General features: G+C 42.3%; 3 protein-coding genes across 3 annotated transcripts in view; all 3 read right to left on the bottom strand.

The window, feature by feature from the left end:
• LOC108545925 (uncharacterized) overlaps window positions 1-8,816 on the bottom strand; it is a 43,223-nt gene extending 34,407 nt beyond the window's left edge. The window contains exon 1 of the mRNA XM_017897756.1: window positions 8,116-8,816. The gene's annotated coding sequence lies outside the window, so the exon portion shown is untranslated. The remainder of the gene's footprint in view (window positions 1-8,115) is intronic.
• A 519-nt stretch (window positions 8,817-9,335) lies between these two features.
• sqh (myosin regulatory light chain sqh) lies at window positions 9,336-11,378 on the bottom strand. Its single transcript, XM_017897724.1, has 4 exons — window positions 11,299-11,378; window positions 10,168-10,367; window positions 9,877-10,090; window positions 9,336-9,796 (listed from the first exon to the last, which is right to left on the bottom strand). The coding sequence occupies exons 2-4, from the start codon at window positions 10,355-10,357 to the stop codon at window positions 9,676-9,678; spliced, it is 525 nt and encodes a 174-aa protein (XP_017753213.1). The 5' UTR covers window positions 10,358-10,367; window positions 11,299-11,378; the 3' UTR covers window positions 9,336-9,675.
• Window positions 11,379-12,374: 996 nt separating this feature from the next.
• fw (CUB and Sushi multiple domains furrowed) overlaps window positions 12,375-19,137 on the bottom strand; it is a 16,040-nt gene continuing 9,277 nt past the window's right edge. The window contains exons 4-22 of the mRNA XM_017897685.1: window positions 17,841-18,050; window positions 17,510-17,605; window positions 17,316-17,438; window positions 17,065-17,228; window positions 16,848-16,974; window positions 16,124-16,273; window positions 15,835-16,011; window positions 15,541-15,720; window positions 15,340-15,458; window positions 14,863-15,097; window positions 14,590-14,763; window positions 14,288-14,467; window positions 13,966-14,211; window positions 13,706-13,885; window positions 13,306-13,479; window positions 13,033-13,212; window positions 12,840-12,948; window positions 12,591-12,773; window positions 12,375-12,502 (exon numbers count right to left, since the gene is read on the bottom strand). Coding sequence (XP_017753174.1) covers window positions 12,397-12,502; window positions 12,591-12,773; window positions 12,840-12,948; window positions 13,033-13,212; window positions 13,306-13,479; window positions 13,706-13,885; window positions 13,966-14,211; window positions 14,288-14,467; window positions 14,590-14,763; window positions 14,863-15,097; window positions 15,340-15,458; window positions 15,541-15,720; window positions 15,835-16,011; window positions 16,124-16,273; window positions 16,848-16,974; window positions 17,065-17,228; window positions 17,316-17,438; window positions 17,510-17,605; window positions 17,841-18,050 — 3,113 coding nt within the window. The 3' untranslated portion in view covers window positions 12,375-12,396. The remainder of the gene's footprint in view (window positions 12,503-12,590; window positions 12,774-12,839; window positions 12,949-13,032; window positions 13,213-13,305; window positions 13,480-13,705; window positions 13,886-13,965; window positions 14,212-14,287; window positions 14,468-14,589; window positions 14,764-14,862; window positions 15,098-15,339; window positions 15,459-15,540; window positions 15,721-15,834; window positions 16,012-16,123; window positions 16,274-16,847; window positions 16,975-17,064; window positions 17,229-17,315; window positions 17,439-17,509; window positions 17,606-17,840; window positions 18,051-19,137) is intronic.

Below are 19,137 nucleotides of genomic sequence, written 5' to 3'. Positions count from 1 at the left end.
ACGTGAATCGTGTTGAGAAGCGAGGCTCGTAAGTACGTATGTACTCGCGTGTACGTGGACTCTAATGGAAGATGCGTAAACCGGCGTGAGTCACCGCGTAGTCGTGATAGCAACGCGTAACGGAATAATCGTAGAAAGAACGCGCGCCAAGAAGAACGCGAGTCCATTCACGAGCTGGCGGGAAGGTCGGGAGAAAAGTTTGGAAAACATTTGCGAAAAAAGAACGCTAGGGGGCACGTAATTACGGTGTACCGATGATGGACTCGTACAAATTGTAGGTTAGGTTCGAAGGGTGGAAAGTGCGCGGTATTACGGGCGCTCGGAAATCGCTGTAGCGAGTTGTCGATCGAGGAAAAAATGACAAGCCACGAGCAAAGCGATACTAGACGTCGTAAATAAGGAATCGGTGGCGACCCTACGCGAGACGACGCCATTAGGGTGGTGGTGAAAGGCACGCGAGAATTTTGACATTCGGGAGCTGCGCGCGGCGAAGGTTTCGCGAGAAAGACATCGCGTCGAAGACATCTATCGACGAATTCGCGAAACAACAAACAGAATTGGTTAAGAAGCAATGGCGCGAAGCAGAGTTTCGATGTTTCCAGGAAGCTGCACGACGCGAAGTTATTTCGATCCAGCTGCAAACGTGGGTCAGCGCACCGAGACAATTTCCTGAACGCTCGGACCATCCTACGTGCTATCCTTGTTAAAGCGTGCTCGATTTAACCGCATCTTTATCGCGGCGGACTGCCTCGATAACGCGGCGCGAATCGTAACCGCGGAAAATGGAATTTATTCGAAGCGAAGAAACGTCCGAGTCGATTCGAATCGCAAGGTCGTCGAGTATCGTGGCGTTCGCATGCGGCTGAAATCAGGGAGGAAAAATTTCCAATGCTTTCCTCGCGTTGCGTTCACCTTGGAGGAAGAAAAAAAGAGCGGGAAAAATAAAGAAACGCGGGGTAAAGACGACCGTGGTCTTCGTTTCTCGCGCTAATAAAAACACGCGAAAAAGACGATGAAAGTCTCTTCGTCCTCGATGCGCGAACGGTCGTGTCAACATCCAGCTTTTCTTTCTTATTTTTTCCCTCTTTTTGACTCTATGCTCGCGTCGCACGGTATCGTATCTTATCGATGTATCGAATAACCGAGACTCACAGCGAGAGTGCATTTCGCGTGGTTACTTCGGCGATTTAATCCACCTCACGCGACGCCTAATTTACGGTTGCGGAAGCGTACGGTACCGCGTGCTTCCCATAGCTACGGTTCTATCTATATACTCGGGATGAAGCTTCGTCGTTGCGGGAAAAGGGCCGCGAAATCTCTTTGGAATTGTTTCACGCGACGACGCGTCTCTGCCTTTCCTTTTGAATTCCTAACCGTAAATACGTTTAAGGAGACGCGTACGTCGTTGGTAATAATAATCGAGTCGCCATTCCGGATCGGACGCTGGTAAATCGCGAGATGGGACGAAGCGATGGAGGAAACGGCGGACAAAGAGTTTGGCGGGAATTTTAAAATCGGTGCCGATCCATCCGTTAAGCGATGGCGGTTGCCAGGCGCGTGGTTCGACGTTGACCAGGAAGCGTGCAACCGAGTTCGGATCTAACGTGTACGCGGCGAATCTTGCTCGTCAAGGGCAAACATTTTGATCGATACAGACGGTACGAGGAAAACGGTGAACGTCGAGCTACGACGCAAAATGGGTACACAACGTGCACCCACGTAGGTACACGAATGTAACATACATCGCCGTGGAGTTAAGTCATTCGCCAGAATTAGAACGTACTGGCAAATGATGGACGTCCGCGTTTCAAATTCGATATGTATATGTAATACCGCTCGATCGTGCTCCTTTCGAAACGCACTCCCTGCTCGTGCTGATTTTTTATTTCCTCTCCACCTCCCTCTCCCTCTCTCTTTCTATCTCTCCCTACCTCTTTCTTTCTCCTTTTGATTTTCTCTCGAGTTATTAACGAGATACCTTCCTCCACACTCGACTCTCATTTTAACGACGCTACTGTACGCCTCGAGTGCCATTCCCCCTCGTTCCTTTGTTCTCTTTTATTATCGAGCCATCGAAATCGTTTCGTACGATTACTCGTCTGCGCTCGCTTCCGTCTACGTGGCTTATGTAACGCGCGTCATCCGCGTGCACGTCGCTCTACTCGCTTTTCAATCTAATTTTGACCGCGGCCTACGTTCTTCGTTAATTCCGCGAGCTTATTCCACTGCGCGAGAATTACCGCGAATCATCCCTCGTTTTCCTTCCAATTCTCTCCTCGTTTCGTTCCTCGATCAAGGATAATCCGGCGAATCTTCCGCGTCGCAGATTATCGGGATAAACAATGGAACGTGGAAGCAACGGGACCAAAGGTTTACTCCGAACGAGCAAACGCATCGAACGAAGGGACCCAAGAGCCGAGATATCGATATCGATGTCGAGCAGGAACGTCTCTCCGCGAGGCGCGCTTATCGGCAGACTTGAAAGGCACCGACGCATCGCGAGTCGAATGCCTGGAGAAAGTTCTGTAGGCCTGAAATAGCCGATGATTCCGTATCGAACCGAGGATTACCACTTAATGAAAGTTAACGAAGAGTAGCGAGCGAGCGGAATAAATCGGTTGATCGAGTTGCACGTAGGTATGTGGCGGTTGTGTCCTCGCAACAGCAACAGCAACGAGGGCAACGACACATCCGCGTCTCCGAGACGAGACGAGAGACAGGATGGGCAGGATGCATCGAATTTCAAGCACTTAACACAAAGATCGCCACACTTTCCCTCGACGCGACCCTTCCTTCCATTTCCCTGTTCATCGACTATCCCTGTCCGGCTTTCGGTATTGTCGTAACGCCGCTGACCCGTGAACGCACCGATCCAATGGATAAGTTATCCGAGACTATCGAATTTCATTGTCACTGCACCCTCGAAAAGCGGCATTCGATCGGTCTACGGACAGGTGCGCCACGATTTACGGCCAATCTAGTTCGATTCGTCCGGTTAACGAACCGGAAGGCGATACCGCAGCGAATGCAACCTTTAGAGAGTCTAAACTTGGTCAATGCATCTCCAATTAGCGGCTCGAGTAGTACGAAATATCTACCCACGAGCGCATCCGATATCTCTTCGCGTGCATAGCGCATTAATAAAAGTAACATCATACCTGCGCGGCATCCGAGCATGGGTTCGAATGAAAATCGTTAAGCGTTCGCCTACAGTATCGCGAGACTCGTGGCAAGGAAATCGAGGCAAACACGAGCCTCGTGGCTGAGAGGCGCGGCTTGTCGATTGGTCCCAAAGCGTAAATATCAGGAGTCAGGCTCACGGTTAATTTTCGTCCAAGTCTTCCTGTTTCAACTGCGTGTTATTCTTTGCGCTCGTCGCACCCAGTGTCCCGAAATGTCTGACCTCTCTCAACGTGTTTCAACGTGTCCGACGCTGCTGTCGACTATAGTCCATCGAAACTCAATCGTAGATCAATGGGTTTAATACGTTATAGTATCGCAGCAGATACCTCGATTCTCTTCGGTTCCAACACTCGAAGCGAGCCTAAAGGAATCGTGGAACTCGACTAGCCTAAGAGTTCGCGTTACCCTCGATCGCCGTTGCACCGAGGTTAACGCGGTACATCCCCCGCGATAATGACCGTCCCTAGATAGGAGAGGAAATGGTCGCAGGGCGGTCGGTTGGTCGTTTTGCGTGTACACGCACGACAAAGGTAGAGACGAAGTCAAAGGCAGAAGCAAAGGCAAAGGCAAAGGCAAAGGCAAAGGTAAAGGAAGAAATCGATACGACGCCTGCGCGCCGCGAAACCTAACCCCGCTGGAATCGGCGTCGTTCATCCTACTCGAGGCTAGGCTTCTCCCATCCTCCCTTGCCGGCGAACCGCTTTCGTTATCGAAACGGAGAGCACCCCCTTGCCCGGTAACTCGTGACGTTTTATTGCCGACGTGCGACGACTGCCGTCGCTTCATGGGAAATCGGCAACGGCGGGATGTGCCGATGGGGAGGTCAGCTTCCTCCCCGACGAATGGCCGCGATCGTTCTCGTTCGCCTAATGTTGTCTAGACGGCCTCGTGACACAGCAAACTTTAACCTACTCGCTCTCTACAACGACTGACCCGGATATTTTGGCTCGAGATTGAATCACGGCTAGACGTCCGTCCAAGATGTTTTGGAGATGTTCCTGGTACATGCTCGCCCCCGTATATACTAAATTAACTCGCGTCAGACTATCTCTGGGAGGAAGAAACTCTCCCGGAGAGCTCGTATATCTCTAATGACGATGATCGCCGCGATAATCGTGACATTTCCCTCTTCCGACCGGCCAGAGTAATGTCAACGGTATCTCGCGAGGGGATTGTCGACTGTCCTTGAAAAAATGTCAATTCGCTTTCACGAGGACGAGATTCGCGTTATCGCTCGACGTAGACCCGGAACTGAGACCGTGAAAAGTTTGGTAACGAACGGGTGGCAGCATGACGGAAAATAACGATGCAGGATGGTTTAATCGCGCGATACAGCTTTAGTGGAACGTCGCTCGCAAAGTGGCTTAGCCTAAATCGCAGCTGTACAATCGCATATACGGCTGGAGTGTTCTGGACGAAGCAAACGAGGTGACCTAAACGCCGCAAACGATTGTTAAGCGTGGCGTCTTCGAGACAGCTTCGCGAGTCCGTAGGCTACGTCCGGCAAGCGGGCAAATGCACCACTCGCGGATCATACTTGCACGGATAACGTAATTATACGTCACGGCGATCGATGGCTACGATACGGGATAACGGATAACATCATCGAACGAAGACTTATTTATCGTCTTCCATCAAGTTGGACCAACGTCGATCCAAGGAGGATATTCGACGAGTGGCTCTCCTCGTTCGCTCGCGTGTAACCTGGCACAGTTGTCGCATACAACTGCTTCTATTCGATAACTCTATCCACACGTTTCACTTGCTGTATCTCTTTTCTTTCCCTCGACACTTCGAGTACGTACTTGAATGCGCGTCAATCCTCCGTTTCTTTCTTCAACCGTGTAAAACTCTGATTAACTCCCTATAACACGAGCTTAGGATTACATACTGTCGTGTCTATATTTGTAAACCCCTTCGTTCCCAAAATATTTCTTTTACGTTTCTGGTTTTAAAAATTTGGAAAAGAAGGAAGATCTTTTCGTAGCCCATATGGTACCTCGTTTAAGAGTTAGTCATACAGGTGAGTTAGGTTTATGTGGACTCGATGAGAGTGAAAGAGCAAGCGAGTAATCCGTTTACAACCATCGTTAGGTTCTAGTTCCTTCGTTGAAACGAATTGTCACCGTATTTTAATTTATAAAGAGTTCATTTCGCAACCTGATCTGCGAATAAAGTCGAATAGTTTTGTAAGAGATCTTTTATAGCTTATACGATATCTCGCTCATTCGTCACAGTCGCATAGGTGAGTTATAAATAATATAAAACGATCCAGATTCATTTGCCCGTTTGCAACCATCGTTAAGTCCTAGTTCCTTCGTTAGAGCAAGAAATTGTAATCGTATTTCCATTTATAAGGAGTCGATTTCGCAAGCTGATCTGCGAATGATGTCAAATAGTTTTGTAACAATTCCCACCAGCAGCGCACTGATATTGCTGAAAACGTGACACTGTACCGTATAAGGTTTCCCGGCATGATCAGGCAAACACCAAAAGGGGATTTTAAAACTTTGCATTTCACGATCCGACGTTGCTGACTGGCGTCTGCGTGTTTACTTATTCTTCTCATTCCTTGCTCCTTCGAAATTCGCATATTTTATCCGAGTTTATTACGCAGGGTATTATATACGGTTCCATTTTCAAGTCCATCTTATTCAACGATATACCTACCACGACCGGTAAAATTGCCCGATGGATGAAAAATGGAAATAAGAATCTTCAAAAAGACACCGAAAAATTGTTTACAGTAGACTACCATATAACGCGCTAAAAATATTGCGACTAGTATTTTCACATGACCCGTTATATATTAACCTTTTGCACTGGATTTTTTCGCTGTACAAGTGTAGAAATTCAAAGATTTTCTGCCATAAAGCCGACGACATCTTTCAGAACAGCAAATAAAAATTCATATGATAAATGGCGAACCGCCGTCTCCTTTCGAGTGCAAAGGGTTAGACAATGCCGCAAAAATGTTTGCCGAGTTTTGTTTAAATAATTATAATGAATTTGTTAAGCGAATTTCTCGAACTTACGAATTATTCTTCGACTTATACGAAACAAAAATGTATTGTTTACATATGCACATTAATAATACATATTACATTAATAATTAATAATATTTAATAATATTATTTCCTAATTGATAAAATATATAAAACGAAAGTTGACCTGACGATAGTTGTCCCAGACATTAATTTATATTCTTCGTATTATACGAGAAAAAGTCTTTTACAACATGATTTCCTATGACGCGAATTCGTACAACGTGTAATATATTCTGCTGTACACGTAGACTAAAAAATAAATCATGCAGTGAAGTGACCAAAGCGACAACACCGAATGCGAAATTTTAAACGAAAAGTTTAAAAATAGCCACTTAAGCTGTTCAGCGTTAATTACACGTAGTTAGAGATTTATTTCGTACAATATGGAGCGACGCGAATTAGGTTATCTTCTGGTCGAACGAACCTCAAGGAACATTACGCAACAAGGTGATCAATTTTATAAAGCTATTAGCCGTATCGAGCAAATGTCCGTGTTGTGTGTCCACTGTGGAGGAAGAAGGTGACACGAAAAGAAACGAGGATTCGCGATACGGAGCGCAAAATCGCGTAACAGATTTAACGTATTAACTGGCAGTATCTGGAACAACCTGTTTGAAAACATGGCTGCGTATTAGAAACGTCCCTGACTCGTATGCAATTAGCCCGATAATACCGCTTCCATCTCTACACGCCTTTCGAAACCTGATTTGCCGATGGATCAGGCAAAAACAATCATTTCTCCGACTCCATTTTGTAGTGCGCGAATTCGTGCGCGATATTTCGATTGTATACGCGTTCAAGGTTTCGCGACGCATTCGACTCGAAATATGGCACCCACCGCGCCTGATACCGTATTTCTAGTTTCCACGCCAAGGCGACGCGAACATGGAAGAATCGCGTTGCAGAAAAATCCACGCGGCGCCTGCGATTACTGTTCCCAACGACCGTCACTCGATGTAAACTTCTCCGAGTTCGGAAGCTTTGCTTCCTTATTGCGAGAAAATAAACGATCGGGTAAAATTAGCTCGTGAAAGTTGGTCGCCAAACGAGGGAAATTAAATTCGTTCAGTTTCAAGACTCGCTGCGCTTTTGTATTAATGTTCTTATGCAGTCGTAGAAGCACGTTATGCAATATCAAAGTGATATGACCAGTTGGAGCATTGGGTCGTATTACACCGAGTACATGCAACGTGCACGCTTGTATATTATTATCTTTTTATACGTGATTCAAGAAAACTCACCGCACCGTCCACGATCGTGAATCGTTCTCGTGCTACAATATTTTCGCGCTAAAAAATCGCGTTACAAATGTCCACAGCCGTGAACGAGTATCATTGAGTATCCTTTGGTAATTACCGCGCGGAAATAAAGCAGCCTTTTATAGCGAGACGCGCGAAGACAGCGCGTTTTTCCTCTTCACACCGCTCGCAACCACCGTCACGTGCTATATGTTTATTGCGACATTATTCTTCCTTTTTTGTTAATGCTCAAATGTACGCTCCGATAGGTATTACGAGCAAAGTCCTGCTGAGAAATTAATCACGCGGAATCAATTTCCGCCATTATAATAATCCACTCCAAACGAGTACTCAAAACGTGTATATATACGTAAGGTATACGTTACGTTATCTGAAATTTAAATTCGTTCACGGCAAAAAAAAGATAAGGAAAAAATGTAGCACAAACCTGAACACTGCCGAGTGAAATATCGATAGAAAATAGTAAGGTTAATTAAAAGGGCGATTTAATTCGCTATATCGATCAGAGATGGTGTTGCGAATAAATTCCGATTCGTAAGATTCGAAATTGACGGGAAAAAATGACCGTCCGAATGGAGTTCGCGGGATGAAGACGCGATAACAATTTGAGAGAAGAGCACACTCACCGAGGGTAGTCGAAAGGTCGTCCTGGGGAAACAGCTGATCCGGCTGGCTCTGTGGGTGTCGCTTTCGTTCAAGTTTCTTAATCGTGATCGGCTAACCTCCAAAACTAGCTGCGCAATCGAGTGGTCGGGGCGGGGATAGGTGGTCGCATGGAACGCACTTCGCGTTTCCTTTTCGCGTGTCTCGACAGCGAGACTTTGCAAAGTCCTGTTGCAGTTAAAGCGGCACGTAAAGATCACGAGGATCCGTGATATTAACGAAGGGTGGCCGTTGCGTCATATATCGTTGCCAGGCGAACGGGACGTAACCCAATTCGCGGCTGGCAGCTTCTGCTTCTGCTTCTGCTTCTGTGTCTCGTCTCATCTCCTTTCGGGTTACTTCGAGTGTAGAAAATTCACTCACAGGGACGAACAATGTTGCACGAGACACAGCGACTCACTGTAACATTCACCAAACAATAAACACACCGCGTTGTGCAGTCAATGGATGATCGAACGACATTGCCGATCGGACGATTAATTCTGTCCTTTTCGCGAGGAGATCGGCAAAAGCCGATGCCCCCGAGTACACTGTCAACTACGCGTATCCAGTAAGTTTCGTCTCGCTATTTACTCTAATGGAACAACCACTGAGCAGAGACGCGACAGGAAAGACCACCGCGAGTGGCAGGAATGACGAAACGTAGGAACGAAGCGAACCCCACACTCGCACCAGTGGAAATGATACTGCGGCTTCGTGAGACTTCATTCCGTATATACTGTACATAAACGCCAGCGCGCAGACGCGAAATGATCGCGCCTGTCAGCTACCGAAATCCTCCTCGTCAATTTTACTTTCTCTCGTGTGTTTTTTAAAATAATCCATCTTTCACTCTTTTAGTATCTTTGATTTATGCCAATTCGAATGAACGTTAAATTCTTTCTTAATTTTGCCTTTTTTTCTTCTTCTACCAATAGCGGCGAATAATAAGTTTTTGACGTTTCTTTTTTCTAATGGTCGCCATTTAAATGGAGCATCGTTTATTTTGCATCGAGTTGTGTTTAATTGCAGTGTCTCGAGTATCAAAGGTTAACCTTTATTTTCGTGGTATGTGAAACTTAAATAGAATGGATGTAAAGATAGACTATGTGTTTCTTTTATGTATAATACATTATTATATTAAAATATAAATGCCAACTCTTTAACGACTACATGTTAATGTAGTATATAATATATATTACATATTGAGTTTCGTATCGACTTCATACTGGATGTATCTTTTATCAAGATGCGAATTAAAGTTTCTTTCTTTTCGTATTCATTCGTATAGTTTGTGTACGAACATTTATACTTTGAAATAAATATTGTAAATGCTTACATCGTGGTTTGGGGGCTTATACATTTAGGACCTAGAGATAAGGCAGTTGTTCGAAAAATAATATAAATCCTAGATTTTCAGTTATTCTCATTAATAGGGGATGTACAAAATACAAGTAATATTTCAAACTTTACAATTGCAACCATATTAAAGCGTGTTACACGCTCAATCACACGAATATAAAGAACAGATGACTTCAGGGTTTTCACTGTTCATCCTTGTCTTTAGCACCGTGCTTTAAAATTCGGGTAAATTCTATGTAGTCGAACATCGATCCTTTGATAGGTGCCTCTCGATACATTTCATCGACGTCGTCATCCGTAAATCTAGATGTACGAAAAGACCTGATGAAGTTTTCGTTTATTCCAGTCGAGTAATAAATATTACATAATATATATAAAATTACCTGTCTCCCATTGTCGTAAGTAATTCTCGGAGACGTTCTTCGTTTATGTGTCCAGTGTTTTCTTCGTCGAAACAACCAAAGGCATTTTTAATTACGTCTTCCGGATCAGTACCTTGAAGTCTTTCGCCGAACAAAGTTAAGAACATTGTAAAATTTATTGGACCCGGAGCCTCGTTCATCATTGCTTCTAAATATTCATCGGTCGGATTTTTACCTGAAATCAAAAATGAATGACCGTGTAAAATTTGAGAAATATCCATTGTATGGTAAATACTTTCTTCGGTTTCTTACCTAGCGAGGCAAGCATGTCGTGAAGATCTTCCTTATCGATAAAACCATCGTGATTCTGATCGATCATGTTGAAAGCTTCCTTAAATTCAGCAATTTGTGCTTGATCAAACATCGCAAAGACGTTTGATGTCGCTCGTTGTGCTCGCTTTTTCGTTGTTGCACGACGTCCAGCTGTTTTACGCGAAGACATGTTTGTATTCCTAAAATAACAAATAAAAAACAGTTAAAATTTTTTTATATTTATAGGCTTTTCTGTTATGTACGAATGATTATTTTTTGTTTTTTATGAAATTTCTAGATCGACAACAAAATTTATCACGAATAGCATCACAACTGAAATAGAGGTTATGTAAAATCTAACAGTATTTACTTAGGTTATATTAGAATAGTTTTAAGAAAAATCAAAGAGCATTAAACTTATCTACTGATCGAATAATCTATGAGATCGTCATTATCAAGCTACTATTTATTTTTAGACAATTAAATTAGGCAATCACGACGTAACCAAAATCGGGATAAAAATAAGATCGTCTACGTGACGGCTCAATAAAGAGGACATTACACTCTATATCTATAGTAATCTATGCAAAAATATTTATTCTTTGTATAGTTCATTTTGAATTTTAAACCATATTTTAATGAAAAACTTGATGTAACATTAAAGTTTATTATATACTCGTTAAAATAGACGTTATTTGGAAAATAACATCGTATCTGATATTTTCAATACGATTACACTTTTAAGTTCACAGTTGAATATCAGAATGCAATTATTATTTTACAACTCTTTGTTTCAGAATTTCAGTATGACTATATTGATATAGGCTATATTTGACTTTTTATAAACACTCATTGGTTATGGTTGAATCTGTAGTACAACTTTTGTATAAAAATTATCACTGTTTTTAAGCAACAAAGGCACAAAAACAGTTTTGTTAAACTAAAGAAATTGACAAGAACGTATGCACATAATATGAAGCGACGATACAATAACAATGGCCGTCCGCATACATTAGTAAGAAGGCTACTGTCAAATATTTCGTATTTTTCAGATTATTTTTATATGCACAAATCAATCACTAGACTGCTTTATATCAAAATGTTAAGACAAACAAATGAATTTCCACCAACCTGATTAACAGTAGCTTCGAACTGAGACAAACTCTGAAAAACAGAACAGCACAGGCACTCGTGCACCACTGTGACTCACGTTACGCGTCACTCTATGGTTATTCACCACACCCGGGTAACTAACGCCATCTGGTGAAGGATCATTTATCCATTGCCCGAGCCTTTTCTAGACATACCCAAAAATTAGGCCACATTGCAACGAGAAAAAAAGATACAGTAATCGATTTTTTTCCAATTCTTGATACATGTTACGTGCAGTGAAGATTATTATTTTAAAGTTCAAATATAGTATGTATACTAAAAGTATCTGTTGTACTAATAATTTCTCCTTAAAATTTTTCTAATTATAATTTTATAAATTATAATGAATTTTACGTTATATTATTTTCAAAACAATTAAATTGATATAAATATCTTCTAACTGTTAATATAGTGAATTAATAATATGTATTCAAAATTTTGAATTTGTTGTTATAAAATGTGCCATTTGATCCTCGAAAGGATACATCATTACTGGAACCCTAGTTGGAGCAAGCTGTTGACGAAGAAATCATTACCTTATAAGGTAATGAAAGAACCCGATATAGCTGTCATACATTTCGTAATCACATTTACAATAAGTCTGATAAGTAAAAGCATACTAAGATATATTAATTTAAATTGAAACAATTATCAGAAATATCGTGAAATTATAAGAGAATATAAAATAAAACAAGAGCATTGGTTTCTTTATTTTTATAACCAATGAACATACGAATTTATGTTACAAATTCGTCGATTGAGACTTACAAATAATTGTAAATTAGGGGAACATTCTATATACAGAATAATACATGGATTGAATTGTCGAAGTAATAGTATGTGATTAACGTTCATTAATATAACACGCTTTCATCATTGGTATGAAAAACATTGACGCGAATTTTTTTATAGACTCTTCATCGTCACGTTACTCCTCTTTACTTATTTACATAAATCGGCGATGCGCCGAATATAATAATATAAATAAAGATAACAAAGTTTCACGTATCTGTAACCTCCTGTACATAAATAATACCTGATTTTAAGAAACACACACGGTTCTAATCGTATTTTAAACTATCGTACAGATACTCCATTAATCGTAATGCCGTTTCTATTTGACACTGGTTCCGCCTCATAGTGTCCTGATCTACCGTAATGTCTTCTCATGTTGGTGCCGTATCTTCAAATAAATCAAAATAATTTATTAATCGTCATAAACAAATATTTAATGAGACATATTTGGAAAAGAACAATTTGTTTTGCCTCACCCGTAGGTACTGCCACTTAAGCTGTAAGGACTATCGTAAAGACCATCCTCTGGAACGTTTTCGTACATAGTGTTAGGTGTGCCATCATTAAGAGTGGCGTAAGACATAACAGCAGCGTTTTGATCTTCTTTCCTTTCAGCTGCTTGCACATTCTCGGTATTTTTTACCGGCGTAGCTTTCCTCCTAAGAAGAAGGAACAAACGTTTAACAAATTTTCTAGCTAGGAATTTCCACTAAAATTCTACCTACAGTCTTAGGTAAACAAGTCCGAGAATGATTAATATAAATATAATAACTCCAGCTCCAATGCCAACACTAGTACCCACACCCTGGGCTTCAGCTACTTCGTTTGGCATAACTGTTGGACAGCAGACATTGATAAATGAGAATATGTCTCCACTCTTTCAAGTTTAACATACTTCCAATGTTATTCTTCACTTACATTCACATTTAGGTTCTTCTCCACTCCATGTGCCGGTATCTAAGCATTTCCTTAAAAACGGTCCCACTCTTTCGTATTGCGGTAAACAATGATATTCTGCGGTTCCACCATAGGTAGTAGTTCCATTTACCACTATCACTCTTCCATTTTCTATAGGCTCTGGATGTTTGCAATCAACCGCTGTTAAATATAAATTTCAATTTTCAGTAAATTTGTATTTCACTTTTGCATAAATAGAAAGTTATTTAAGGATGATCGATATGATATAATTACAGAAACAAGCGGGTGTACTTCCGCTCCAGGATCCGTTCTGTAAGCATACTCTGGTTTCGTTTCCTTCCATATAGAACCCACGCGGGCAGCTATAGTGAGCCACACCACCCACGCTGTGAGTCGAAACTTGCGTAGATAACACTCCTTCTTTTTCAGGGTCTTTGCACCTAATTTCTATGTACACAAATAGCATACATGAATATAAAGAGAAGAAAATATGGCATATGCAAGACATACGAATTTGAAAGACGCAAATTAAATTTTTGATCAAATCTGACAAGAATTCCATTAATCTTATAACGTAATCTTTTCTATTTTTCACGCTCTAGGCATTATCTCGTACAGTATGTTTTAAAATACTTTATAACATTTAATATTAAATTGAATTCTAGACAATTACCTTTACAAACCGGAGTGTCACTGCTCCAAGTGCCGTTTTCAAGGCATAATCTTCTAGCAAAGCCATCCAATTCAAAATTGCCGTCGCACTCGTAAAGCGCAGCTGCTCCATAATAAGTTGCATTCGACGTTAAAGTATATCTTCCGTGTTGTATGTGTTCTGGCTTACTACAATCGACATCTGAAAAATGCAGACAGATAAGATATTCAGAGTGAACATTTTACAGTCGTTTGAATAACAGATTTTTTCAAGTTTCTTACAGACACATCGCGGAACTTCGCCGCTCCATTTTCCATTTTCTTCGCAAGTGGACAGAGGTTCTCCAACAACCTTGTATCCCCTCTCGCAGCGGTACTTTGCAAGTGCACCGATCTTGTAAGAAGTCGCACCAGTGTTAGAATTCTCTGGAGTTCCGGTACGAATTAGAGTTCTGCCGTACATTCGATCATTGCCGGTTACTGAAAGAATTCCGTGCTCTGCATAGATAGGTTCTTGACATCGAATCTCTGTAAAGAATAAATTAAACGTTACTATTACCATAACTAAGGAATAAACTGTGAAAATTTCAGGATATATACGTACCTTCACACTTTGGTGTCGCGTCACTCCATTGACCATTGTCTAAACAATATCTTCTCGACACTCCATTTAATCTGTAGTTTCTCGTGCAACTGTAGGTGATTTCACTTCCGAGATGTGTTGTTCCATTCACGTATTCTGCAGCACCATTCAAGACAGGCAAAACTTTCCCGCAATCTACGTCTGTAGGAAGGTGAGGACGTTATCGTTAGAAACTTTTATAAATCAGAAAACAAGTCTTAATAACTAGACGTATATGCCATTGAAAAGCATTTTTTAATGAATTCAATAACGAAAAAACTTACACTCGCAGGTCGGCACTTCTCCTGACCATTCACCGTCTCTGCCACAAGTATGTCTGGTTTCGCCTTGAAGTAAATATCCTGGCTCGCAGTGGTACTCAATAGCGCTATGAACGTTCAAGTCGTATCCAACGACGTAGCTTCCTGCTGGTACCTCGGGCTCTTCGCAAGTGATTACTATACTCGGAAAATAATCGGAGCTTCTATGTTACATGCTTTTTTATATTATTTAGTATCGCATCTATCAGAAAAAGATTAACGATTTAATCTATTTACATTCACAGGATGGCGTATTGTGACTCCATTTCCCTTCTTTAGTGCACTCTTGTTTCGCCTCGCCAATCAGCCAGTAATCTTCCAAACACGTATACACAGTCAAACTTTTAACCGTGGTGGTGCCATTAATTAGGGTCACGGAACCGAATTCAATTTGTGCCGGTGCTCCACAATCGACGAATCGGCATTGGGGCGCTTTACCGGACCATTCTCCGCCAACATCACACGTAAGAACCTTTCGAAATTGATTATCCACGTTAACGATGTTTAATATTCCGTTCGCAGTGTAATCGTTTAGGTAAACAGGTTACGCAAACCTTTTGAAACTTTTATAAGTAATACCGTTGTAATCGCGCTGAGAGGTATACGTAATGAAATTTACGTTCGAAATGTCTTTACGCCGAGGGAATAGCAAATGAGTGAAATTGCCAGTAGGATAAATTATGTACAATTCAAATTGTACTGAAAGTTACTTACGTTATCTCCGAATAAAATGAAACCATTTTGACAAGAGTAAGTGGCTGTCGAGCCAGCTCTTCTCCCAGTCGTTGTTACAACTCCGCCGTTAATTTGCGGTGGTTCCGGGCACCAGTCAACTGGAAAATTATAAACGGTATTTTAAATTACAGACATCGCTACGATTCGTGATAATGTCACGATGAAATTGATCTCGCATACATAAACACTGAGGTTGGTGTCCACTCCAAATACCACCGTCTCCGCATCTACGCCTAGCATCACCCAGCAACGTGTAGTTTTCTTTACACGCGTAATCAGCTAACGCGCCGTGAGTTGTTCTTTTATCGACCAGCGTGATCATACCGTTCTCCAGCTCAGGCAGAGAACCGCAATCGACGACTATAAGCATTTAAAAATTGACGTTGAGTGTACGCAAGACGCTTACTAATCGTCAATTGCATTATCCTAGCAATTATACAGCACACGCAGCGTCGCATGTGCGATTAAACTTACACTTGCACGTGGCAGCTTCACCACTCCAAAATCCGCTTGGCTCGCACGTTCTGCTTTTTGAACCTATTAACATGTATCCATCGGGGCAAACGTAATCTATCGTAGATCCTATGGTTCGTTTAGTGCCCGTAATCGTTGTGTTCTCGGACTTTTCCGGACTACCGCAAGTAGGTGGTCCTAGACAAATCGATAGAGATACGTACATACAGAGTATTTATGCGTATACGTTCAAGTGAATTTATTACAAAGGTTTCCATATTTATGTATCTGCACATCGATTGATACTTACTGCTTTGACATATCCAATGCAAGTAGTCAAGGTTACAGCCGACATCGTTCCATAGCCAGCTACGACCTCCGTCTAACACTACACAATTTTGTTCCCCGTTGTAATTATTTGGTTGATCCTTTCCCCAGGAAGGTTTCTGCACAATTTCACCTACAAATAGTAATAAACATATTGCGTTTCATTTTTACATCGAATTACGCTTCGTCGAACATTAGCCGGTAAACCACAAGGTCTTCAACTCCCTCATAGGAGTATTAATATCTGAAACAAGCCTGTCGTCTGCTCGATCCAGACGCAACAAACAATTAACAGAGATTATACGTTCGAACAGACGCTCACGGGTGTAACTTCCCGTTGATTTCCCCATAGTCGTAACTTTCACGTTCTATTTATTAGCGCGTGCTATTGCGCCGACAGCCGGCCGTGTCGGGCCGATCTTCGATTTCGTAGGTTCCGATGGCGAGTCAGGTAGACGAATTTCGACGTTTTCGACTAACGAATCGAGCTGGTCGACGGAACTATAATTATCGCGTAATTACGAAGCAAATTGATTGGCTCGGGCCGACGAATCCAACCAGCGTTGCCTAACCGTACCTTTTCGACCCGGTTCTCATGAATGTTACCGATAAATCGTGAGAAGGGAAAAAAGTGTTTTGGCCATTCAGTCAATGAACGGAGGAAACTCAGACAGGAATCGAAGGGACAAAGAATGTAAAATATTCACCGTCAACCCATCGCCACGTTCGTGCCGTTATTAGAGGTTCCTTCTGAGCACCTATCCAGACCAGCTGTGTCTTCAGTTTGTCTTTCCGCCTCTCGAGGTTGTTCAGTATGTATACCGAAGCAGAACCCTATATTATTAGAACACATAGGAGGATCATAGCAGAAAGAACAGCTGGAACACGTTCAAGGGAGAATTAAAGAGCGTTTGGTATAGAGACCTTGAATCCATGAACGAGATCGCCGCCTCTTGTGCGGCAATAATTCCTGGCCTCTTGGAAAGAGCCTCCCTTTTTCACGATAAACTCGTAACAGGTGGAATTGAAAGCGGCCAAGTCTGCGTCAGCCGGTGTTCCACTGTAGGCACACCTGTCTGTTGAGAACTCTACGAAAAATCAGGTAGAACTTTCCTACAGGAATTTTGTTTAATAGGCTGTCGACGATAACTCGCGCTTTCAAACTTCCGACTTACCATCCACGGCAAACACTTCCACCTCGCACAGACTCAAACTTCCTTCCACTCCGACCAATTGCAAGAACACATACTGCCCGAAGAGAGCTCTGGCGCATACAAATGTCTTCGTGATCCCTTCCTCTATAAGAATCGATTTAATAGAAATAAGATCACGATCGCACCTACATCTTAATAAACTTCCAGCTGCTTACCGATCGTGCCAGGAAACCAGGCGCACAAAGGATTACGCTGCAATTCTACGCTACTGTTACCAACGCGTATTTCGATGTCCTGAAGAGGTTGATGGCCTGTTCGGAACGATAATTCGCTTTCAATTTCGAGTCGACACCGTTCAATTCGAGAAAAGCGTTACACTAACCGAAGAACACTTCTCCAAAGAAAGTTCTACACGCGATGTAACTTTGAAAAGAAAGTGTCGGTTTCAACGCGAGTTTATTCAGTTTTGCGAAACGATATTCGCTTCCATTCTACTTTCCGTATAGAGACAAGGTAAACACGTGACAAGTAAGAATAAAAATTTACCGCAGCAACCTCTGGTCGTTACCCTGACGACTTTTACCGAATACGACTTGAGAAGGTCGACCTTCCACCAAGGGCTAGGCTCGCTTTGCGTCTCGGTGCATCTCTTCCCGTCGTGTTCGGTACTCGAGTCTCCGTCATTTCCATGGCTAGCATCTCCACCTCTCACGGTCGTCGATTGATTCGTCGGTTTGCGAAAGGCGACGTTTGTGCCTGCAATAGCGCGTACTTGATTGAACACGACACGATGACTATTTCCAACGACAGGAAATCGAAGAGGGAAAAGTAAGAAAAAGAAAACGAGTCCGGAACGGGTAATTCGAAACAGCCTGGCGCAGAGTAAACTGCTCGGAACCGAACTACATCGAAGAAAGGTGTCGCCAGCTATGACCGCGTAACAAAACGTCCATTACCAGCAGGATGCATTTAGTAATAAAGAAAAACGATTATCCGACGCCGCAGCTAGTTTCACCGAGTTGTTAGTAGGTACTTGGTCTTTCGGAATCTTCCGGCTTCATTTTTCCGCATTCCACTTAGTCGGTGATTTCAAATAATTTCCACACGACGCGATTTGCCGGTCGCAGTCTGACGCGACTGCCGCCGAATAAATCTCCGCTTGCGTAATCTTTTGCCGATACACGTTCTACCGTCCTCCGCGAACTTTCTTTTCATCAGCATTTCGCACCGATTTTGCCGGTAAAAGTGAAACGTCGCAAGGAATGAAAACGGCGAGACCAATATCGGGACCAAAGGTCGACGCGTTTCAACAAGGCTGCTTCGTGGCATACGAAAAATCGCTTTCTACCATACGCCCAAGAACATAGTAATTGTGCGTTGCATTTTAAGAGGAAAAAGTCCAATTTCTTCGATCGCCAAGTGCAGCCGATTCCTTCGCGAAACCGTCTCGATATACATAGAAGAGAAAGCTGTATACGCGATCGTCGAGAAAGACGCCTAACCGATCGCGTCGGTGAAGAAATTAGGCTAACAAGGTGAGTGTAAGTCCTTCGGGTCACCGATTCAGTTGAAACTTTGCAACTTTGTAGATATCGTCCTGCTGTTTCAGAAAATGTATCATTATAGCCCTAACTACTCGATAATTTTTGAGTTATTTGCGATTAAAGTCTTATTACTTCCCTAATTATATATTTATTTCCATAAATACTTAAGTTAAGTTGTAGCGTAAGGGCGACGACCGAGATTTTCTACACTGAAGGAGCGGGGTTCGATTCTCGGCCATAATTTTTGATTGTTTCTTCAATATATTTTTTTATTTTTTATTCATTTTCCGCTATGAAAA

The sequence above is a fragment of the Eufriesea mexicana genome, unplaced genomic scaffold (genome assembly GCF_001483705.2).
Source record: "Eufriesea mexicana isolate 0111107269 unplaced genomic scaffold, ASM148370v2 scaffold572, whole genome shotgun sequence".
Taxonomy (NCBI): domain Eukaryota; kingdom Metazoa; phylum Arthropoda; class Insecta; order Hymenoptera; family Apidae; genus Eufriesea; species Eufriesea mexicana.
Note: the sequence above shows the minus strand (reverse complement) of the source record. Positions and strands in the feature narration are given on the sequence as shown.

Excerpts from the sequence above, each read along its gene's own strand:
- sqh (XM_017897724.1), bottom strand. The coding sequence starts at position 10,357 with ATGTCTTCGCGTAAAACAGCTGGACGTCGTGCAACAACGAAAAAGCGA. Across the intron at positions 10,091-10,167 it reads CGACATGCTTGCCTCGCTAG|GTAAAAATCCGACCGATGAA; the intron begins GTAAGAAACCGA and ends TTTTGATTTCAG. Across the intron at positions 9,797-9,876 it reads CTTACGACAATGGGAGACAG|ATTTACGGATGACGACGTCG; the intron begins GTAATTTTATAT and ends TCGTACATCTAG.